Genomic DNA, 25,091 nt, shown 5'->3' with positions numbered 1-25,091 from the left:
CGCACCCCATAGGCAATGCTTTGTCTATGTAAATACGGTCCTCAAACTGCAAACCTAACAACCAAAAATCCTCTGGGTGCACTGGCAATAATCTAAACGCTGCCTTGATATCGCACTTGGCCATGAAGGCCCCTCGCCCTTCCTTCCTTATTAGCTCAACCGCCTGGTCTACACTCGCATACACAACCCCACATTCTTCCGGGGCAATGAAATCATTAACTGACATACCCTCTGGCCATGACAAATGATGAATCAGTCTGATCTCCCCCGGGGCTTTCTTGGGCACCACCCCCAATGGAGATATCACTCAGTCACCCGGTACGTCATCAAATGGACCCACTATCCTTCCAGCCGCTATTTCCGTGCTCAATTTTTGCCTTACCACCTCCGCATTTTCTCTCGCCAACTTCAAATTTTCCGCCCACCGCCGTACCCTTGGACCCTGGTAACCTAATCTGAACCCCTGCCCGAACCCCTCACTCAAAATCTTAGCCCCTTCCCTGTCCGGATAAAATTGCAACCATTTTTCCAACACCCACACTTTAATTGGAGTAAAAGCTTTTCCCCCCAACCCCTTTTCCTGCACCTCTCCCCCTCCCCCTGTCTCCTTGTTGGAAACACTGCGTGAGAGGGTGTTTTCCCCCGCACTTACTATTACCACTCGTGCTTGAACCTGCACATGGTTCTTGCGCAGCTATCCTTATTGTACCCCCAGCACGCTGCTGAGGACTGGCCCCTGCCTCCACCCCCCGCCCCCTCATGGGCGGGGCGACCAAGAAAGGGCCGTAAAGGCACTGGCAGCCAACTCGCCGTATGTAATGTGTCGGGGCAGGCCTCGTTGGGGCCATCCATTGCAGCCAAAGATCCATGTCTATCTCCCCCCAGACCGCCTGACTGTCTTCTGCCAATCTCGCTCTAAATTCCTCATCATACCTTACCCAGGCAAAGCCCCCAAAGCTCGTAAAAGCCTTTCTTATTACGTCCATATATTTAAGCAGGGCCACGCAACGCTCCGGGAATTTTTCGCAATACACACTGGCATAAATGATAAACGCCGACGTCCAATTCTCAATGGTCACTGGGACCCTCGGGCGTGAAGCCAGTTCCCTCTCTTCCTCCTTAGACCCCTCTTTCGCTCTCACCTCCCTATGTAGCAATTTGAAGACATCCACAAATTCACCTGCCTGTATCTTCTCCCTGGTCGCCGCAATCAAATGTGCCCCCAATGGTTTTGTTATCCCCATGTATGGCAATTTCTTCTCCTTTCCTTTTACTTCCACCTCTTTATCTTTACCCGCCTGCACCTCGAGCCCCGATGGCTCCACCACTTTGTCCGTTTGGACCTCCACTGAGCAAATGTTCTTCTCAACCCCTTTGGCTCCAATAGCCTGCACCCCAACCTCCTTCATCACACCTTGAAAACCACCCCGGTCATCCCCCAACCACCTATTTGTAACCCCTCTCTGCCATGCAGAGGACCATTCCCTTTCCCGCTCACCTCTTTCCACGCCTGCCACCTGCGGCCTGGCATCCACACTGGTGCTCCTCCTCTCCATTCTTAGAGGGCTCCTGCTGCGGGGACAAAACATGTCAGCACAATCACCCAGCCAATAATTCCCTTGACCCCTTTCACCCCGACCCCCCTGTACTTCCCTTTCCCTATCCCACCTTGAACTTCTTCTCTCCTCCACCCTTTCCCTTTCCGCCCTGTAATCTTCAAATTCCCATTGCCCCCCGTATTCCTCCCAACCAACTTCATCACCCCTTAAATACCATTGAGCATGCGAGCTCCTGCCCGAGATGATTTGCTGATCTTCTTGCGAGCCCGGGGCGTCCGCCCCGCCACTCCCCTGACGTCTTCTCGGCGGGGTTGTGGGAACCTCTGCCTGGTCCTCTTCTCTTGGGCGAGGCGTTCCGTCCTCCACCCTGAAATCCTTGTTGCTAATGGCTGTGCTGCACCCTCTAGGCTCTCCTTGCGTTGACCGAGGAGGGGCCGTACCGAAACCCTCACCCTCCATCTGTACAGCAGGGGCTGCGCAGCGCCCTCTGCCCCCACTCCTCCTATCCGGGGGGGCCGTTCCGCGCCCCGCCCTACCCTCCTCAATTGACAGGGACCTCTCCCTCCTTCTCCCACCTGCGCTCTTCTGCAGGTATTTACCCCCTCTTCCCCTCTGCCCTGACACCCCTGCCTGCGCCCCACCCCTGCCCCCACTGGTGTTCCCTCGGTCCCTACCTTCTCGAGCGTTCCCCTCTTCCCTAGAGCTATCATACCCTTCCTCCCTCCCTGGCTGCCCCCCCGACCTCCTTAAACCCCCATCCGCCCTCTTGTCTATCTCCCTCCTCATCTTCCTGCCCCTGGATTCCCAAATCTCCCCTCTCCCTGCCGTAGGGGTGCAAGCCACCACCGCCACCAACGCACCGTCTGCCGCCGCTCTGCGCTGCGGCCGGCCCCCACCACTCTCCTCCTCTCCAGTAACTTCCCCTACCGCCCCTTCCAATTGGGCCTTAGTTGCCCTGCTAATGATTTCCAGGGCCTTCTTCAAGGCCCCAGCATCCACCAGCCCCTTCTTGCTTGCCCCCCGGCCTGTCATTGTGCACACTAATCCGCGTGTGCCCAAAAATATGCCCCTTTAAATCAAACTACGTACTCTGCGCCCCCGAGCCGGGACCTACCCTTGGACTAGCACCCTGGCCCTGAGAAAACCTTGACCCTAAGTTAACCAGCCCCCAGAACCAAAACACACCTTGTGTGATAACCTGTAAAATAACCTCCCTAAAATTGATAATTAATAAAAGAAAAATTAAACCCTTTAACTGCGCTGCCCTGCCCACCAGACCGAGACAAACGCTCGCTATCAGCGGGAAATCCCCACTGATGAGCCGCGGAAAAGCCGCTGCCGCTCTGCTCCCTCCCTGGTAATAAAACCCACGCACAGCACGCCCGCACACGGATTCAGGATCCCCCCCAAATCCCCGCCGAAAACCACGGAGCCCTCACGCCCCCCGCTCACAGGATAACCCCGGCGCGCCCACGGAAGCCCGGAGACACGGTAAGACGCGAGGGGTGTCTTATCTACGGCACCCCTCCTACGCAACTCCTAACCAAAAAGTAAACAACTTATATTATATATATATTTTTTTTTATAACAAAACCTAACCGCCCTCTTCTGATATTACTCCCCTCCTCACCTGCTCTAAAACGCCACCTAGGCCCCAGGCACTACAGGGAAGGCTCGGGAGCAGGCAACAGGACTTGACAATCGCCAAGTCCTAACCGTCGCCTGCCTCCCGAACCTTCCCTGAGCCCTTAAATACCCCCGGAGGGGCGCTCTGCACCCCACGGCCACTCGCTGGCCATGTGCAGCGCCAAAAAACTCCCCGGGGGGACACGCTTCGGGTTCCCCCCGGGCCCCCCATCTCGAGCACTTGATACAGCAAAGGTGGGCAGCCATCAGGAAAGGCACCCTTTTATGCCCCCAGCCACACCCCAAGTGGCACGAAAGTCAAGTGCTCAGAGGGAGCCTGCTCTGACTTCCGTAATGTCACGTAGTACTTGAGTACTATGTGACATTACAGTCAGAAGAGGCAGCGCCAGCACCTGCTACGGCGCTGCCGAACTCTCTGCCCGTTGCAATCGCGCCGCCCGACAAACCCAGAAATGTCAACCCCTCCAGCCAGGGGCAGGGACCGGGGCAATTGTGCCCCGGGCAGCTGCCCGCCTCGCCCGGGCCAAGAAACGGGCCTGCTTTTCACCCTAAATACACAATTATTTTGATAGCACAAAGAGAGTGGGATAGAACTAGAATAGTAAACCTTTGATACTCGAGACCTGGTTTTGAGAAGGATGGTAAAGTCGTGCAATTTTCAGAATGTGTTTCAAAATGGCAGAGCATCGTTTTCTTCATTTCTGGGCGATACTCATGCTTACTAAACATTGTACTTTGGTTTTTGTGGTTCTTACCATCGTATTTTCAACTGCTCTTGTTTCCGGCAGGGAGATGTTAGGTGTGACGAAGGTGGCCGCGCCTACCAAAGGGGACTGAGGAAATCGGCAGGCCTGGAGATGTCACCTCCTCCGGGCGCTCTTACGTGATTATTTCGAAAATAAAAAGTTGTAGCCCAAAAAACAGAATGTTTTTTAACCCCAAATTACCGCCAGCAGCCCCCATCTGACACCCCGCCACCTTTTTAAATGTACCCCCCCCCCCTTTTACTATATATATGTGTATATATAGTAAAAAGAGGCTATGGAAATTCTGTATTTTGGGCTTCGAAATGTTTTCATCCTTCATTTTGGTTCGATCCCCTCCAAGCGACTCTTGGAGGCAGTAAATGGGGGAGTCTCCAGAGCTCCCCCAGGTGTCCCAGGGCTGGAAAAAAGGGACTCCGGACATGCGTGCCTCTTACACATGGCCGCCAGGAGAGCTGAAGATGGGTTAGGCTGGCAGATAAACACACAGTCCTCAGGGCCCCTGAATCCGTGAGCGCAGCAGCCATAGGCGTACTCGAGGGACAAAGTACTATATGGTTTGGTTTGGTTTATTATTTGTATAGCGCACAAAGCCCTGAGGCATCTCGGGGCTTAACATAAGAATATGGTTACAGTAAGTGCAGTAAAAACCATTACATACCTGGTGTACAAAGGCCAGCAAGTACATAAAAGGTGACGACTTTGCTACTCTGAGCATGCGCAGCAAGTGGCGAAGACTAAACGGCGGGAATATAGGCCCAAGCAGGATGGCAGACTTGACTCGAAAGCAAAACACATGGCAGAGACCGCATTCAGGTAGTCGTACAGGACGCGTGATTGCAAACTACAGCCTTCAGTTAATGGTGAATGCTAACAGAAGGGAGAGCCAGCTCCCTGTAAACTCACCAGGCGGAGTGTCAGGTTTATGAAACCACACCCCCCCCTTGCCTCACAAGCTTGCCTGGTAGATCACTGGCCCACGAAGTCTCTATGACTCCCCTGCCTGACCCTAGCCAAAGAGGCATACGATCGAATGCAAACTCCCCTCGCCTAGAGCTATGGAGGGGGGAGGGGTTGCCTACCAAGGAAGGAGGTGGACACAGAGGACAGGGACACGCAGGTTCAAGGAAAAACAGCAGAGCAAGCCTGCAAATCAGAGCCTGCGTTGCACGAATCACCATATTACTCACAGGATACAAGGTAGCCAGTCTCCAGTAGCTGTGCGGGGGAGAAGACCGCGTTACCCGGAAGCTGATGTTGGGCGGGTAGCGGAGGTTGGAGAGAGCAAGGAGGAGAGAAGAAAGAGGGTGAGAGAGGAGAAGTGAGAGCATGATCAGAAGGAAGAGGAGCAGGATTGGAGGTCGGCACCAGAGGACCCCAGTGATCCAGGAACTGCGGTAGAATCCCAGGGTCAACGCAGATGGCCTTTTGAGGACCTGGGGACAGAAGACGGCAGCGACTTGTTGGAAGGGCTGCTGACGTAAGGGGTGCTTTGTGCCTATTGGTTGCTCAAGTAAGTCGGGGTCGCTATATCCCCTTAAGGTTGCTAGGAGGGTTAAGGGTACTTTATGCTATTATGGTAGTCAGGCAAGTCAGGGGCACTTAGTCCCCTAAAACAGGTAGATTGAAGGGCACCACCCCCCTGGTGCTAGCAATATTATAAACACAGGGTGGGGTGTAGACTATGGGGGCAGTGAGCAGACCATCAGCACTACCTGAGACACTGGAGTTAGTACCCAGGTGGAGGGGGCGAAAATGCTCCTAGCTCTGGGGCAATGCGCTCGCCTTGGAAGCAAGACGACGCGGAGCAACACAGGTTCGATCCCTGTGGCCGCGCCTAGAAACCTCTTGGTATTAAACGCGCTGTAAATAACTAATTATTATTCCAACCCAAGAATAAAGGGGACACTAGAGTTGTTCGCGGCAGCTCAGCTAAAACCAGGAGACCAGGGGGGCAAGAGTGGAAACTATGCACCTGCCCATCCAATGCCCCTGAGGGCACACCGGGTTCAACAAGCACAGGAGGCTATCTACTATGCCAGGGGCAATGGGCCAGAGGATCAGAAACCAACACGACTACAGAGGTACAGGGGGACCTCAACTTTCCCAGGGACTGTGAGGTACTTTCCTGAGCTTGCACTGAAGATGGCTGCCAATGGGGCCTCGACCTTTGCGACTCAGGGTCATTTGTGTAGAGGCGCGTTATAAATGCCATATCATATAATTTCTCTGTCTACAGCTTGGGGTACACTGTTTTGGTTGACCATCTTGACACATTGTTTGGTTTATAGGAAAAGTTCCTTTTTCCGTTAATTCAAGAAAATCCTTCCCATTCCAGAGGAGTTCTCCCAACCCTTCCATGTGATGCTTACTGTTTGGCTGTTCTTAGCAGGCGGATCCTGGGAAAGGAGGCGGTGGGAATACTTGCCGTGGTCTCTTGTTGTCCACAGGGCTTTTCTAGTTCATTATTCCCCAAGGTGTGCAACCTCTGTGTGTTTCTAAATAAAACCTGGGTGTCAACAATCTCCGGGTTTTGTGTTCCTCCCTTTTTGTGACATAACCTAATTGAAAAAGAACGTGGGAGGCTGTAGGTATAGTGGCACTTTGTTGAGCGGGTCACAAAATAAAGTGTAAGTCCCAGAAGCAGCTGGATCAGTAGTAGTAGTCCATCCTGGTGAGCGCAAGAGTTTGATTTTGGGCATTTGTAACGGGCACAGGGCGGACTCGACCATATAAAAGCGCAGTTAGTACAACAAAGCGTTGAGTTTAGGGCTTTCATGGAGTGCTAGAGTAAGCTCACACTACTGAGACCCTATACCACTGCCGGAGCATTGTCTGGAGCCTATAGCATTGCCAGTGTGTGTGCCCCCAGAGGAGGCTTGGGCTGGTAGAGTCTGATAGGACTGACATAGATCATGTAGAGCAGGATCACACTGTAGGGTCATGTAGCCCTGCTGATGGAAACTCCCCCTGCCAGAGTCCTATAGCACTCACTAAGCACAGTTGGGGAAGCGCAAGCTGCTAGGCCATACAGAACTCACTGAGCACAGATGGGGACCCTCAAGCTGCTAGAGTCCTACAGCACTCACTGAGCACTGATTTAGAAGCTCACGCTGCTAGGGTCCTACAGCACTCATGGAGCACTGAGGCAGAACCTCACGCTGCCAGAGTCCTATTGCACTCACTGAGCATATGCGCAGAAGCTCATGATGCTAGAGTCCTACAGCACTCATGGAGCACTGATCCAGAAGCTCACTCTGCTAGAGTCCTATAGCTCTCACTGAGCACTGTTGGGGAAGCTCATGTTGCTATATTACTACAGCACTCACTGAGCACAGTTGGGTAAGCACATGCTGCTAGGCCATACAGCACTCACTGAGCACAGATGGGGACCCTCAAGCTGCTAGAGTCCTACAGCACTCAGGGAGCACTGATCCAGAGGCTCATGCTGCTAGAGTCCTATACCACTCACTGAGCACAGTTGGGGAAGCTCATGCTGCTATAGTACTACAGCACTCACTGAGCACAGTTGGGGCAGCTCACACTGCTACATCATACAGCACTCACTGAGCACAGATGGGGACCATCAAGCTGCTAGAGTCCTGTAACACTCACTGAGCACTGATCCAGAAGCTCACGCTGCTAGAGTCCTATAGCTCTCACTGAGCACAGTTGGGGAAGTGCAAGCTGCTAGGCCATACAGCACTCACTGAGCACAGATGGGGACCCTTAAGCTGCTAGAGTCCTACAGCACTCATGGAGCGTGGATTCAGAAGCTCACACTGCTAGAGTCCTATAGCACTCACTGAGCACAGTTGGGGAAGCTCATGCTGCTAGAGTGCTACAACACTCATTGAGCACAGATGGAGCAGCTCACACTGCTACGTCATTCAGCATTCACTGGGCACAGATGGGGACCATCAAGCTGCTAGAATCCTGTAACACTCACTGAGCACTGATCCAGAAGCTCACACTGCTACAGTGCTATAGCTCTCACTGAGCACTGATTCAGAAGCTCACGCAGCTAGAGTGCTATAGCTCTCACTGAGCACTGATTCAGAAGCTCACACTGCTAGAGTCCTATAGCAATCACTCAGCACAGTTGGGGAAGCTCATGCTGCTATAATACTACAGCACTCACTGAGCACAGTTGGGGAAGCGCAAGCTGCTAGGCCATACAGCACTCACTGAGCACAGATGGGGACCCTCAAGCTGATAGAGTCCTACAGCACTCATGGAGCGTGGATTCAGAAGCTCACACTGCTAGAGTCCTATAGCACTCACCGAGCACAGTTGGGGAAGCTCATGCTGCTAGAGTGCTACAACACTCATTGAGCACAGATGGGGAAGCTCACACTGCTACGTCATTCAGCACTCACTGAGCACAGATGGGGACCATCAAGCTGCTAGAGTCCTGTAAAACTCACTGAACACTGATCCAGAAGCTCACACTTCTACAGTGCTATAGCTCTCACTGAGCACTGATTCAGAAGCTCACGCAGCTAGAGTGCTATAGCTCCCACAGAGCACTGATTCAGAAGCTCACGCCTCTAGAGTCCTATAGCACTTACTGAGCACAGATGGGCACCGTCAAGCTGCTAGAGTCCTGTAATACTCACTGAGAACTGATCCAGAAGCTCACGCTGCTAGAGACCTATAGCATTCACTGAGCACAGTTGGGGAAGCTCATGCTGCTATAGTACTACAGCACTCACTGAGCACAGTTGGGGAAGCGCAAGCTGCTAGGCCATACAGCACTCACTGAGCACAGATGGGGACCCTCAAGCTGCTAGAGTCCTACAGCACTCATGGTCCGTGGATTCAGAAGCTCACACTGCTAGAATCCTATAGCACTCACTGAGCACAGTTGGGGAAGCTCATGCTGCTAGAGTGATACAGCACTCATTGAGCACAGATGGGGCAGCTCACACTGCTACGTCATACAGCACTCACTGAGCACAGATGGGGGCCATCAAGCTGCTAGAGTCCTGTAACACTCACTGAGCACTGATCCAGAAGCTCATGCTGCTAGAGTCCTATAGCACTCATGGAGTACTGATCCAGAAGTTTACGCTGCTAGAGTCTTATAGCTCTCCCTGAGCACAGTTGGGGAAGCTCATGCTGCTAGGCCATACAGCACTCACTGAGCACAGATGGGGACCCTCAAGCTGCTAGAGTCCTACAGCACTCATGGAGCGGATTCAGAAGCTCACGCTGCTAGAGTCCTATAGCACTCACTGAGCACAGTTGGGGAAGCTCATGCTGCTAGAGTGCTACAGCATCACTGAGCACAGTTGGGGCAGCTCACACTGCTACATCATACAGCACTCACTGAGCACAGATGGGGACCATCAAGCTGCTAGAGTCCTGTAACACTCACTGAGCACTGATCCAGAAGCTCACGCTGCTAGAGTCCTATAGCTCTCACTGAGCACAGTTGGGGAAGTGCAAGCTGCTAGGCCATACAGCACTCACTGAGCACAGATGGGGACCCTCAAGCAGCTAGAGTCCTACAGCACTCATGGAGCGTGGATTCAGAAGCTCACACTGCTAGAGTCCTATAGCACTCACTGAGCACAGTTGGGGAAGCTCATGCTGCTAGAGTGCTACAACACTCATTGAGCACAGATGGAGCAGCTCGCACTGCTACGTCATTCAGCACTCACTGAGCACAGATGGGGACCATCAAGCTGCTAGAGTCCTGTAACACTCACTGAGCACTGATCCAGAAGCTCACACTGCTACAGTGCTATAGCTCTCACTGAGCACTGATTCAGAAGCTCACGCAGCTAGAGTGCTATAGCTCTCACTGAGCACTGATTCAGAAGCTCACACTGCTAGAGTCCTATAGCAATCACTCAGCACAGTTGGGGAAGCTCATGCTGCTATAGTACTACAGCACTCACTGAGCACAGTTGGAGAAGCGCAAGCTGCTAGGCCATACAGTACTCACTGAGCACAGATGGGGACCCTCAAGCTGATAGAGTCCTACAGCACTCATGGAGTGTGGATTCAGAAGCTCACACTGCTAGAGTCCTATAGCACTCACCGAGCACAGTTGGGGAAGCTCATGCTGCTAGAGTGCTACAACACTCATTGAGCACAGATGGGGAAGCTCACACTGCTACGCCATTCAGCACTCACTGAGCACAGATGGGGACCATCAAGCTGCTAGAGTCCTGTAACACTCACTGAGCACTGATCCAGAAGCTCACACTTCTACAGTGCTATAGCTCTCACTGAGCACTGATTCAGAAGCTCACGCAGCTAGAGTGCTATAGCTCTCACAGAGCACTGATTCAGAAGCTCACGCTGCTAGAGTCCTATAGCACTCCATGAGCACAGATGGGCACCGTCAAGCTGCTAGAGTCCTGTAACACTCACTGAGAACTGATCCAGAAGCTCACGCTGCTAGAGTCCTATAGCATTCACTGAGCACAGTTGGGGAAGCTCATGCTGCTATAGTACTACAGCACTCACAGAGCACAGTTGGGGAAGCGCAAGCTTCTAGGCCATACAGTACTCACTGAGCACAGATGGGGACCCTCAAGCTGCTAGAGTCCTACAGCACTCATGGAGCGTGGATTCAGAAGCTCACACTGCTAGAATCCTATAGCACTCACTGAGCACAGTTGGGGAAGCTCATGCTGCTAGAGTGCTACAGCACTCATTGAGCACAGATGGGGCAGCTCACACTGCTACGTCATACAGCACTCACTGAGCACAGATGGGGGCCATCAAGCTGCTAGAGTCCTGTAACACTCACTGAGCACTGATCCAGAAGCTCATGCTGCTAGAGTCCTATAGCACTCATGGAGTACTGATCCAGAAGTTTACGCTGCTAGAGTCTTATAGCTCTCCCTGAGCACAGTTGGGGAAGCCCATGCTGCTAGGCCATACAGCACTCACTGAGCACAGATGGGGACCCTCAAGCTGCTAGAGTCCTACAGCACTCATGGAGCGGATTCAGAAGCTCACGCTGCTAGAGTCCTATAGCACTCACTGAGCACAGTTGGGGAAGCTCATGCTGCTAGAGTGCTACAGCATCATTGAGCACAGATGGGGCAGCTCACACTGCTACATCATACAGCACTCACTGAGCACAGATGGGGACCATCAAGCTGCTAGAGTCCTGTAACACTCAGTGAGCACTGATCCAGAAGCTCACGCTGCTAGAGTACTATAGCTCTCACTAAGCACTGATTCAGAAGCTCACGCTGCTAGAGTCCTGTAACAATTACTGAGCACTGATCCAGAACCTCACGCTGCTAGAGTCCCATAGCTCTCACGGAGCACAGATGAGGAAGCTCACACTAATAGGTCATACAACACTCACTGAGTACAAATGCAGAAGCTCACGCTACTAGAGTACTTTAGAACTCACTAAGCACAGATGCTAGAGTCCCATAGCCCCCACTGAGCACAGACAGGTAAGCTCAAGCTGCTAGAGTCCTGCAGCACTCATGGAGCATTGATTCAGAAGTTCACGCTGCTAGTGTCCTTTAGCACTTACTGAGCACAGTTGGGGAAGCTCATGCTGCTTGAGTACTTTAGAACTCACTAAGCACAGATACTAGAGTCCTATCGCGCTCACTGAGCACAGATGGGGATGCTCAAGTTGCCTGAGTCCTGTAACACTCACTGAGCACTGATCCAGAACCTCATGCTGCTAGAGTCCTATAGCTCTCACTGAGCACAGATAAGGAAGTTCACGGTGATAGAGTCCTTTAGGACTCACTAAGCACAGATGCTAGGGTCTATTAGCACTCACATAGCACAGAAGATGAAGCTCATGATGCTATAGTCCTTCAGCACTCACAGAGCACAGATGAGGAAGCTTACATTGATAGGTCATACAACACTCACTGAGTACAGATGCAGAAGCTCACGCTGCTTGAGTACTTTAGACCTCACTAAGCACATATGCTAGAGTCTTATAGCCTTCACTGAGCACAGACAGGTAAGCTCAAGCTGCTAGAGTCCTGCAGCACTCATGGAGCACTGATTCAGAAGTTCACGCTGCTAGTGTTCTATAGCACTCACTGAGCACAGTTGGGAAGCTCAAGTTGCTTGAGTCCTACAGCACTCACTGAGCACAGATGCAGAAGCTCACACGGCTAGAGTGCTATGGCAAAAACAGTTCCTGTATAATAGTTTTGAGTGACACTTTTCAGCCATGAACTGATAAGGAACTGTGAATGGTGCATTGTTTATGTTGTGTTCTGCTGCAGTTTAGCACATGAGTGCAAGAATCTGCATGTTATTTCTTATTGTAAAGCACAAAACGAAGACTTTTAAGTAGATGCATTTTATTGCAATACTTGCATTCTTTTTTTGCAAAACATTAGAAGCTGCATATTAGTTTTTCTTTCAATTCAAACAAATTGCACGATGCCTCTATGTATCAGCAACTGGAAAATCGCTTACATTACAGTAAACAGGAGGCCAAGTATTGAAGACGATGACAGTGTAGGGCCAATAAGGAATATAGTGCCCCCTACTGTACGCTGTAAGGATATTGCAAGGTGCCATGGAGCTTCGAGACCTCATAAAGGAACTCAGCCCTCAGCATTGTTCCTCTATTTGGTCCGGGAGCTCCTCAGTTACTTTAAATAACCTTAAAATGCATGGTCGGGGCTGCATTATCGCTTGTATATCATCCTCACACAAGGCATCATTCCTGACCTCTCAAGTAGCGTCATTTGTCGCATGTGGAGGGCTCGGAAGCCTCCCCATTTGTAGAAAGAGGGTGAGGCTTCAGCTGCAAATTGCACACACTTTTATATTCTATACAACTCTTAAGAGGCTTTATGTACACACTGTATAGAGCTTTGTTATGTTCTGTTATGTTCTGTTATGTTAATCGGATTTATAAGGCGCCAAAGCCCGCAGTCATCCAGGTGCCGAAAGACAGAGGTAGGATGAGAAAACTGGAAGTTTATCCTAGCTAAACAGGATTGTCTTCAACTGTTTACGGAAGACAAGGTGATCTTCTATCTTACGTATCCGAGGTGGTAGGGTGTTCCAGGCATGTGCACCCTGAACATGGAAGGCCCGCCCAAGTCCACAGGATCTTTTTATCCGAGGCAATGCCAACAGGGATCCTTCCATAGATCTTAAACATCTGTTCGGCTGATAGATGCTGATCTTCTCCTTCAAATATAGGAGAGCATTACCAAAAATACATTTATGACATGTAGTAAGCAGTTTAAATTGGATGCGAGCTGCCACCGGGAGCCAGTGGAGTTTTTTTCTTGCAGCACTAGTGGGTTCTGAACTTTCCATCTGAAAGATGATTCACACAGCTGCATTTTGTATTTTCTGCAACTGAATATCAGCTTTATGGGCTCCTCCTAATAAGGCGTTACACTAGTCCACACGTGGCAGAATCACTGCTCTTACGAATTTTATATGGTTTTCCACTGATATTAATGGGGCTACTTGTCTAAGTACCTTTAGATGGTAGTTGGTGTTGGTAGAGATGGCTGTGACATGTGCCTCACTATCAAGACTTTCCTCCATGTAAGTGCCCAAGGTCTTGACTTTCTGCACAATCTTAATTTGATTGCCTTCAATGGAGAAGCAATTATATTTTTGGTTTAGTTTGGATTGAGCATGCTGAGAGCCAAAGAGCATCAACTCAGTTTTGGCAGCATTTAAGCAAAACCAATTTGCTGACATCCATTGTTTTATGACGTGATATGCTACAGTTAAGGTTTGTTGATCAACATCGTAGTTCCCGGTTATTTTCAGTACCAACTGAAAATCATCTGCATAATTACAGAAAAAGATCCCCAGGGATACCAACTCAACACATAAGGGTAAAATATAAATGTTGAACGGTAAGGGGGAAAAACATGCCTCTTGGGGAACTCCACATGTTATAGTCTGTGGCTCAGAAGCACAGTCGCCCCAATAGATGCGTGACTCTGCAGAAAGGATCTAAGCCAAGCAATGGCATTGTTGGAGAGACCCCCAACAGTCGCCATGCTATTGAGCAGAATTTTGTGGTCCAGCAAGTCAAAGGCTGCCAAAAGGTCTAATAACATCAGCAGCCCTGACTTGCTGTGTTCTAGTTTACCAAGCATGTGTGTTTGTAAATCCAGCAGTGCGGTCTCATTTCCATGGAAGCTCCGGAAGCCTGATGGCTTCACATGCAATTTACCAGTATTAAATACCTAAGATTGGAGCTTTATATGTAACGCGTATACATCTTCATGTACAACTTGTTTAAAGCTGCATGTACTGTTGTCAAGTTTTATCTATAGCTGTTTATAAAGTTTATGTAATCTTTTTAATAATGCTTTAAATACATATTGTTTAAATTTCGAAAACACGTCATTCGGATAAAATAGCAATGTCCACCTGTTAAAACGATTCTTGTGATCCCCCACCCCCCTAATTAAATGGGGAGCAGCAGCTGTAGCATGGAAACCTGTCCTTTGACACTTGTCCTCTCTTCTCTGCTTCCCTCCCCCCCTCAGATGCCGAGTCTCAGAAACGCAAGTCTTCAGGGGGTACGTATCCTCAAGCTTTGCATGGCCCTCCTCATAAAGCTCCACGTGCAACTTATTAAAACCTTTATGTGGTATATACCGTGTTTTGTGTGGGTTTGATACATTTGATTAACATTATTGGAAAAAGATGAACAATCAGATATGCAGAAAAGCAGTAGTCCATCCTAACATGGACGCCATAGGCAACAGAGTATAAACTAGCAGTGTAACAGCAAAGCGGGTAGCCATGGCAGCAACATAGAAGAGGGCCATCATCAGCAAAGAGCAAAACACAAGCAATGTGCACAAGAAGATTGCTATACGGCCTCAAGAACGCTCAGCGATACCTTGACACTGAAGTAGAATCTGCAGAAGTGAACAAATATAAAATGGACGGCAAAAGACCAGATACTAACAAGATATACCGTGTTTTTAACTCAGACACTTTCCTCGTTTGCACATTAGTCATGCATTTTACTCCGTGGTCGTTTTGGTGATTTTTATATATATGTTGTGTGTTTGGGGGTGGTGGGTGGCAGGGCGAGGTGGTGGGATAAATGTGAGGTACAACTCGTCTTCACCTTCGTGTACAACCTGCCAGTATCTCTTTTAAAACTTTGCGTACAACTCAAGCTTCCGGAAGAATTCTTCTTATGCGTCCCCAGAGGCGTAGCCTGAAGTTAATGTAGTTGGGCCCACCACAGTGATATTAACATCTGTAAATGACTGCACAGAGCCGCTGAGTGGGCATTTGCAGATTTTGGATGGGCCTTGCCCGCTCAGGCCGTAACCTGTCTATGCCTCTGCGCGCCCCCCTCCTTATATCGAACACCCAGTCCGTCTTGGCCAAACGTTCTGCCTCATTTACACTGGTTCTGGGCCATCATGTGGGTGACATATGAAGGGAAGTAGAAAGGGGGATGTTTCAAAAGGTATTTATAGGTAGCGTAGGATGCTACAGGAGTCGAAATGAGGTTGTCAGTCTAGGTTTAGGATGGATACATGCCAGAAGGGCCAAGGGGTTTTATCTAGAAATAAAAAAAAGACCAACCTTAAAAGGGTGCAAAGGCCATGGCAGCAAACACAGTGGGGTAGATAGGCATTGCGCTCACACCTCAGGGTGCTCTCTTGGTCCTAGCATGAAATGCTAAATCCTAATCTTAACGAGTCTCTGTCCCGCAGGGTTGCCCTATTCTAATGCAAATACTGTTACGTGATGGCCAACAGAAAGTTCTAATCCTAAACTCACCCTATCACCCTCACCCTATCCTGAAACACAATGTCCATAATATTTTGTCAGAAACAAAGATCTCCAAATCCACCTTCAAAAAATCCAGCCCTAACCTGAAACAAAATCCCAAGTGGTTCTTCTGGTATGGAAGCCCGGGGAACACACCCAGCTGCCAGGGTTCCCTCTGCTCCAGTGTTCTGGGTATTCAAGTAAACAGGAATGTGGTAGCCCCACCATAGCTAATGGTATTCACCCCCCTCTCTGGGTAACTTAGAATTAAATGATCCCCCCACCCAACTGCTGGGTATGCTGGCAGATGAGTATTCTCCCTCCCTCGCCGGAGGGTCCATGTCAGGCAGCTGATTTGACCCTCTTATTATAGGTCTTGTGTTATTCTCCCTCTCTCCCTAAGGGTTGCTGATGGAAAATCCAGTCTCTAGGCTCCCCAATTCTGTCCATTGACTAAAAAGTCTGTTGTAGTGTGTCCAATCAGCCAATCTCACCCTTTGTGGTTTCAAGCGTTTCTTCTGTAGTCTCCACAGTCTATAGCTACAGGGTCTCCAGACATTGACCACCTTCCAACAGGCAGTGGCCTCCTCTCAATCTACAGGGTCTCCAGACATTGACCACCTTCCACCAGGCAGTGGCCTCCTCTCCATCTACAGGGTGTCCAGGCATTGACTGCCTTCCACCAGGCAGTGGCCTCCTTTCCATCTACAGGGTCTCCAGACATTGACCACCTTCCACCAGGCAATGGCCTCCTCTCCATCTACAGGGTCTCCAGACATTGACCGCCTTCCACCAGGCAGTGGCCTCCTCTCAATCTACAGGGTCTCCAGACACTGACCACCTTCCACCAGGCAGTGGCCTCCTCTTCCAACGATGGAGCTTAGAGGACCCCGTCCACTTCCTCCGGGTCTGTGACATCTACTGATGCTACTGATCTCCCTCAGCCTCTTTTATATTCCCAAATCTGTCAGACTCCTTGGAACTGCTCTTGTGCTTGGCTTTCTTAGTGACCTCCCGGTGGCCTAATTATTGGTCAGGCCAGGTAAGTTCCTTCATTTTATCCAACCAAAAAATGATTACAGGGTTGATGTGATTGATAAAGCTTAAGTTAGGTCCCTTACCTTTTCCTACATGCCTAATAGAAGCGGGTGATGCTTTATAGACATCGGACACTGCCAACGCCATCTTTGAATCAGGAAAGCAAAGTGCTGTAGCTCCATGGCATCCCATAGCTGCCCAAAGTCCTCAGTTAAAAGAGTACATATCTGCCTCATTCTCCGTTCCCAACATATTATCGTACTGGTGGGTATGATCTTCGGGGATCAGCCCAAGAGCCTTGTGGGAACTGTAGTCTTTATCAAAGGCTTTGTGTCTTGGCTTTCTCAAAGGAGGATGGAGGCGGTGGCTATAATGTAGGTTTGCTATCTGCATGGGGGAGTAAAGAAGCCGGGAAATCCCCTATCATCCACCCTCTATGGTGCACTTTAGGTAATGCCCGGGCCATCTGTGTCCCCTCAAAGTCCACTACCTCACACAATAGAACTTGGAGTCGCCCCAACTCACCACAGTAGCTAACTAGGGTACCATTAGCAGAGGGGAAACACGTTGGCCATGAAAACGTAAAATCAGGGCCCATTGTAAAAAAAAAAAAGGGCTAGATGACAAAATGTGACTTGGACTGTCCACATTAATCCTACTACTGGATCTGGCAACAAATGTAATAGAGGGATGGAGATCTTTACCCCAAATTTCAAAATTCACTCCATCTGATGGCAGCTCATATGGGCAGGGAGAGCTGCCCCCTCCCTTAGTGTCAGGCAGCATAGTCCACACATGTGCTTTATTAGGACAGCGGACTGTGCTGCCCGCCTCTGATCAGGCACAAGTCCCTCGCTATGCATTTTTTGTATGCAGGCTCTGTAAAAAAAACATAGCATGAGATCATGAGAGACAGGCGGGGTGTCAGAAGCCTGGCCCTTCCTCTCATTATTGTCCTAACAGCATAGACACTCTGAATGTCAGGAGAGGAGTCCTCTCCCATCAGTCAGCGTGTTCGTGTAGCTGAGCGGAGAGGAGGGACATCCGATCCAGTAGCGCAGCGCGTGTTGAGAGTGTTAGCAGGTTTGTGTTTTTATTTATGTAATGCATATGTATGTATGCAGGAATGTTGGCATGTTAGTTTTGTGAGTCTGCATGTACTTTTTTAATGTAAAATGCCATTATTTACTTGGCATCAAGGGTAAAGAGACCATGATAAGTGTGATTACATGGCTAGCATGGCCTGCAATAGTTACTGCAGCATGGCATTTTTTACTTAGCATCAAGGGTAAAGTAAAGATGTTAAGTGTTATTATGTGGCTAGACTGGCCTACATTGGTGGTGTCAGTGTGCTTTTACTTTATTACTGTGGCATGGCATTTGTGACATTTTACTTGACATCAAGAGTAAAGCAAAGAGTGGCTTACATTGGTCGCTCCCGTCTGGTCATATATTCATTGTGTGTCATGCATGCATGGTATTTATATTCTGGGCATCAAAGGTAAAAACAAGCATAAGTGTGATTATGTTGTGCACTGGCCTATGTTAGTATTGCAAGTCTGGATATACTTTCTTTCTGTGGCATGGCATTTTTTACTAGCTGGGAGTCTTTTTATGCTAATGCTGGAAAGTATTGGTGCAGCCAGCATGAACATGTTTTATATACTGTCATATGTTATGGACAAAGGCATCATGAAAATGAGTTGGTAAATGGTCCTGTGCACTGTTGGTGACTTGCATCTATTCATTTTTTTATGTGCTGGCATACAAAACCGATCTCAAACTGTATAGCTGTTTACCCAATCTTTCACAGAAAGTGCTGTAAAATGCACCAGTGTAACCCATTATTTAAAAAATGGTCCCTGGGCAGAACCCCCCGAAACTTCCTTGTTTGATTTAGACTGCCTTGCTGCACTCGGTCGCTGCTACATATTCGGCCCAAGCATTTTTGCCCCCCCAGTTCAAAAATTCACCATCTGCTACTGACTCCATCTCCACTTTGAGGTCAATCCTGCCTGGTGCACTTCCTTTCCTATGAAGGTTCTAACCCTAATTGTTCCCTTCTCTACTGAAGTGTCCTCCATCCACCCGGGCTCAGTTCTCCTCTAGGTTGTATTTTAAATATTGTAGGATATTTGACCGCCCCCTACAGCACAATTGTAACATGATGGTGGGCTAAATGACACCCAACTCCTGCGTGCTGCCCATTTAAAAGAATGAACGATCTAGTGGCTCCCTACTGTTCACATTTATGGGTTAGAGGGCCTAATGGCAACCAGCTCCTCACCACTATCCATATCCTGACACACACATACCCCCCACTCCCCATTCAATTCTGGTGCCCACATTTAGATGGTGAAGGGTATAACAATCCCTACTGCATTTAACGTTGGAGGACCCAGTGGGACCATTAAACCATTTTAAATGTTGAGGGATATAAGAACTCATCCCACAATTGGAATAATGTTGCAATGACCCATGTTGCAAACCTGCTTTGATCACATCCTTCCCGGAAAAACGAAAGGCCCAGCAATCATAAATACAACATTGTACTTATAATTGCTGCTACATTCTTTTTAATTCTCCCGAGCTCCCCCGACACGGAGACTTAAATAGAAAGCCACAGGAATCATAAATACAACATTGTTGCATTTATAATTGCCTGGATTTTCACTTGAAGTTTCCCAGGCTAAGTGGAACCTGGGAAAGCAGTAAAACAAAGAAGCACTCACCAACAGGGTAGGAAGGAGCCTGACAGCATTCTCTGCTCTCCGGCTGTAATAAGCAACAGCTCCCAGTAAGGGGCTTTTGCTTCATTATTGCAGCGAGAGCAGAGCATAACACAAGCACAGGAGGCTCATTAATTTCACAAAATGGATGGCTCCTAGCGCTTGAAATGTTTACTTTTGAGCCTCATTTGCTCAAAATTTTAATAGGAACTTTCTTTAAAAATATATTTATTATATATTTTTTATTATGGCCCATCTTTTGAGACAATGGGCCTCATTATGAGTTTGCTGGTCCGGTAACAACGGTACTGGTAAGGTTTCCGGCACCTTTGTTACCGGACCGGCAAAGTACGAGTTCTGTTGTCGAGTGCCTTTCAGCCCGCTAGGTAAGACCTGGCGGCTGTACCGGCACCCGCGAGCAGACCTTGCCGGTAGCACCGGCACCATTCAATAATGGTGCCAATGCTACTGGCCTCCCCATTCCCATTGAGTCCAATGGGACTCAAATAGGTATGGGGAGTAAATTTTACTGACGCCCACCAATGGGCAATTACCGGTTCCGGTGGGGTTATAATGCCCCGATAATTGCCCATTGGCAATCATGACTCTGGTAATTACCGGCACAGCTACCTCCGAAGTCGTAATGAGGCCCAATAACATTTTTGAGTGAACTTCCCCTTTAAATCAGGGTTTGCAAATGAAATGCAATTGTAACTCTTCTGTGTCATGTGGATGGCACTCTGGCTGTGTAGAATTGTTTGCAGTAACTGCAAAAGGAGTATACCAGACTCATTAGAGGGTTGCATTGGCCTAGGGTAGCCTGCTCATGCCTGTGCACAGATATGGTTAAAAAATGTTGCAGGTCCCATGTTCATCTTTTCCCTGGGGTTGCCTGCAAATGGACTGGAACTGCCACGTTGCAACAGACTGCAGGCATATGAGGTTTTGCATTGTCACTTTATATGCGAGGGGATGGGCTCAGAAACCTCAGGTAAGGCCAAATAAGGGCATAGAAAAGGGGAAAGACCGTCCATAAAGGGGAGATGAGCGCTCTAGGCCCTGCATAACATGCGGCCAGGCAAGGGCCCCCCACTAATGTCCCTTCCTTTAAATGCTTGAGGGCCCTGTGGACCTCCCCACTGCCCCTTTCAAGTGCCAGAGCACTCACGGAAGCCCTATCCTTTCAAATGTTGGATGGTTCAGTGGTCAACTCTCGCATCTCATCTGTCCCACGGTCCCACTTAACCTTTAAATGTTGGCGGGCCCAACGCCACCCTTCTGCCCCTTTCTTTAACAGTGGAAATCCAGTGCCCCTTTATGCCAATTGAAATCCTGGAGGACCCAATAAAGCTCCTTCTTTTTAAATAGAGGACGCACCTATGACCCACATTAGCTGATTCTATGTGATCATTTTGCTTTTTGTAGGTCGCCCAACCAAAAGACAGTTTTTTTGGCCAATTTTGGGCAGCCTATACAAAAAGTGAAAACCCACATTGCCTCACCCCCAGCCCCACCTCACACCCTCTCCCACCCTACCCCAAAGGGATTCATTCAAAATCCCCTCCCTCAGCCCCCTCCAGCCCCCACACTCCCCGAAAATAAACAAACACACACACTTACCCGTTCTCCGTCACAGCCGCTTCCGGGTACTGGTGTGCGTTTCAGCCCCTGCGTGCACTCGTGTGCATCACAGGGTCTGACAGTTCGATTTAGAAAGACCGCTCTGTGCGGTCACAGAGCGGTCTTTCTAAATGTTTTTTTTAAAAAACATTTTTCAAAAGGTCTTTTGCCCATCTACCCATCGGGTTGTATGTGATAATTTCGCTTTTTGTAGGTCGCCCAACCAAAAGACTGTTTTTTTCCACCGATTTTGGGGCGGCTTACAAAAAGCAAAAAACCTACATTGCCTCTGCCCCCACGCCCTCACCTGACGGGATTTGTTCAACATTGGGGAGGTTCACCCCCCACCCCCCCCGAACCGTCTCCCTCAGCACTCCCTACACTCCCCAAAAATAAACACACAAACACAAAAACACACACAACAGACACACTTACCTGTCTCCGTCGTGGCCACTTCCGGGTCATGGCGTGCCTGTCAACCCTAGCTCTCGGCCTAGCAATACTGGGTTCCCCCTTGGTATTATCAGGCCCAGGATGGGAACACTTGATCCAGCAGTGATGGTGCTGGGCACACTGGTAGTGATGTGCCTCTCACTCTGACTCTCTCTGTCTCTTTCTCTCTCTCTCTCCAGGACTGGAGTGCCACGTATGTACTGACCCACGGTCTTGCCTAAAGAAGAACTCGGTGATCTGCAAAGAGGGAGAAATGTGCATACGCATGCAAAGGCCAGCCTACAATCCCAGTGACAAGCCAGAGTCCGGGGATGAATACGGAACCATTGGAGGCATGAGTGAGTAGCAGCCTGACCAGGGTCTGGGCTTCACTGGGACACTCTACCCAACGAGTCCTTTCAAAAATGGTTTGAACTCAGATTCTGCCACACTCACATCAAAGACCTACCCCAGGAATGCTCTCTAGCAATCACTATCACAACACCCTCAGCATTCTCTATCACACACTCACTTCCTCACTCATTTAAACACCGAAAAGTGTGGGCAGTGCGCCTTGAATATATATTGCGTGCACTGGCAATTTGCTGGGCAGCTTTCAGCTTGTTTATTACTTTTTACTCTGTGTCATGGTGGAAGGGGACTAACTATTTTCAAATCAGACTTGCACCTGCAGCCACAGGGAGCAGCAAACCCTGATGTGCTAAGCCACCCCAAAGTAACCCACTTGTGTTTCGGCCTTGTTGGGCATCATCAGGGAGGTGCAGTCTTCCAGCCATCGTTGTTTGGCTGATTCAGTGAGTGGTGCTAAAGGATTGATTTAAGGCGAGATTGCAAACATCCGCTCCCTTTCTATCGAGTTTCATTTGTAAAGTATTTTTAGAGTTTCCTTGTCGCTTATAACAAACACATACTGTTGTGTTTGCCCAACAGTAACTTATTTGCAGAAAGAAGTTAATCTTCGTTGTTCATGTGCTAAGGATGACAAGAATATGCAGATTTCCATTTGTGTATATGTCTTTATTGTGCTAATAGTCTCTGTTGCGAAAAAAACCTCAACACGTGTTTCCCCACTTGACATGTGGATCTTCAGGAGGTAAGTCATATGTTTGTGAAAGATACTTTTCTTTCCGGTATTTTGACTTGGTTCATCTTGTTGGCGCTTCAGCTTAAGTCCTTGTGATGTGGATTCTTATATGAAGTTGGCTGAACTTGCAATTTGTTTCAAGCTCTTCATGAAAGAGCAGGATGGGGAAGGGGATGCTTCCTTCCTCACGGGCCGTGCTAAAGGATTGATTCAGTGAGCCATGGTGAATGGCAGGGCTGTGCCCAGATGTCGACCAAGGCTACATGTCACTGATGATGCCCGACAAGGTCGAAACATGGCTGGGGTTGCTTGCTATTCCCACATAGAGGGCAGGGGAACTAGCAGTTCTGGGTTACGCCGGCCTTTTGGGAAGGCCAAATACTGATTTATTTCCCTTTCATTAATGGCCCAAATATGCTAAAAACAATTAAACTGATAATGCTTTGAGAATTACGAGTGCCAATGATTCGTTGATAGCTTGCCGGACATCAATTTTAGGGTTACAGTCACTTGCTGATTACAATGGCTGTGCCATTCCCCATCACACCCGTTGTGCCATTCCCCATCACACCTGCTGTGCCATTCCCCATCACACCCGCTGTGCCATTCACTGTCACATAGTGGGAGCATTCACTATCATGGCCTCTGTGTCATTCACTGTCACAACCGCTGAGCCGTTCACTGTCACACAGGAAGAGCCTTCCCCATCACACCAGCGGTGTCATTCGCTGTCACACAGTGGGAGCATTCACTATCACACCCTCTGCATGATTCACTGTCACACCTGGTGTGTCATTCAGCTTCACACAGGAAGAGCATTCCCCATCACACCTGTTCTGTCATTCACTGTCACACAGCGAGAGCATTCCCCATCACACCCGCTGTGCCACTCACTGTCTCACCCGCGTTGCCATTCCCCATCTCACCCACTGTACCATTCCCCGTCTCACCCGCTGCGCCATTTACTGTCACATATTCTGTGCCATTCACACCTGCTGTGGCATTCACTGTCAGACTGCGGGAGCATTCAGTGTCACACCCACTGTGTCATTCACTGTCACACCCGATGTGTCATTCACTGTGACACCCACTGTGCTATTCACTGTCTCATGAGCTGTGCCATTCCCCGTCTCACCTGCTGTGCCATTCCCCATCACACCCGCGGTACCATTCACTGTCACATCATCTGTGCCATTCACACCCACTGTGCCATTCACTGTCAGACAGTGGGAGCATTCAGTGTCACGCCCTCTGTGTCATTCACTGTCACTCATAATGTGTCATTCACTATCACGCCCACTGTGCCATTCACTGTCTCACCCGCTGTTTCATTTACTGTCACACCTGCTGTGCTATTCACTGTCTCATGTGCTGTGCCATTCCCTGTATCACCCGCTGTGCCATTCCCCATCACACCTGCAGTGCCATTCACACCAGCTGTGCCATTCACTATAAGACTGCGGGAGCATTCAGTGTCACGCCCTCTGTGTCATTCACTGTCACTCGTGATGTGCCATTCACTAACACGCCCCCTGTGTCATTCACTGTCACCCCTGCTGTGCCATACACTGTCACACAGGCCGAGCGTTCACTAACTCAATCGCTGAAGGCCACGACATCTTCCCCGCTGCAGAGATGGCCGTTTTGCAGTCCACTGTAGGATTTTCGAGTACCCAGAAAATTGCAGACAAGTGGCTGGGGAAACAAAATGGACTTTTGAGTGATATTCGTATTCTTTTCTCATCCTTTTTTCTGTCTGCAGTTGCAGGACGTGGTTGTACCACGCAGCAGGGATGTGAGAAGTCGAAAAAGGTCAAGCTGTATAAGACTACCTGCTGCAGCACCAACCTTTGCAACGCATAGTGGGCAGGCGAGCCCAGCCACGAGGCCTGAGCCGATCTCACAACACATTGCTTCAAGTGTGACCCCTTGCTTGCTCCCGACAGCCATGCCTCCAGAAGACGCCTTCTCGTCATGTATTCTTTAAAGAAAAACAATAAATGACCCATCCCATGGGACATAAATACCAGGGTCCTTTCTAAGTCTGTGGGTGTGTATTATTTGCTGCCTCTGAGTGTGCTATTGTTGGGAAGGCCCCCTCGTCCATGTAGTGCCTTCGCCCATTGCATATCGCAGCACAGTCAGTGCTGGAAATACAAAACATGTATTGGGGGAACTGCTGTTAGCACCATGGCTGCCTCCAAACCCGGGTCCGGGTAGACGGAATGGGGACTTACCGGGACATTCCGGCCTATGTGGACCCGGTAACTCCCCATTTCGTAAACCATTCCCCATTCCCATTTGAGCTCCCACAAGGCTCAATGGGAATGGGGAAGGAGCTAATAACGAGCCCGCAAACAGCGGGCCCGTTATTAGCTCCATTGGCCCTTAACGGGTCCCGCCAAGGGTGGCTGGTTAGACCAGCCGTTCCTGGTGGGACCTGCTAAGGGACCTCAGGATG

General features: G+C 49.4%; 1 protein-coding gene across 1 annotated transcript in view; it reads left to right on the top strand.

Annotated features, from left to right (window-relative positions):
- LOC138580806 (uncharacterized) overlaps positions 1-24,659 on the top strand; it is a 34,740-nt gene extending 10,081 nt beyond the window's left edge. The window contains exons 3-5 of the mRNA XM_069651657.1: positions 14,455-14,487; positions 21,726-21,884; positions 24,393-24,659. Coding sequence (XP_069507758.1) covers positions 14,455-14,487; positions 21,726-21,884; positions 24,393-24,493 — 293 coding nt within the window. The 3' untranslated portion in view covers positions 24,494-24,659. The remainder of the gene's footprint in view (positions 1-14,454; positions 14,488-21,725; positions 21,885-24,392) is intronic.
- The last annotated feature ends 432 nt before the right edge of the window (positions 24,660-25,091 follow it).

The sequence above is a fragment of the Ambystoma mexicanum genome, chromosome 3p, assembly GCF_040938575.1.
Source record: "Ambystoma mexicanum isolate Mex_15411 chromosome 3p, UKY_AmexF1_1, whole genome shotgun sequence".
NCBI lineage: Eukaryota > Metazoa > Chordata > Amphibia > Caudata > Ambystomatidae > Ambystoma > Ambystoma mexicanum.
Note: the sequence above shows the minus strand (reverse complement) of the source record. Positions and strands in the feature narration are given on the sequence as shown.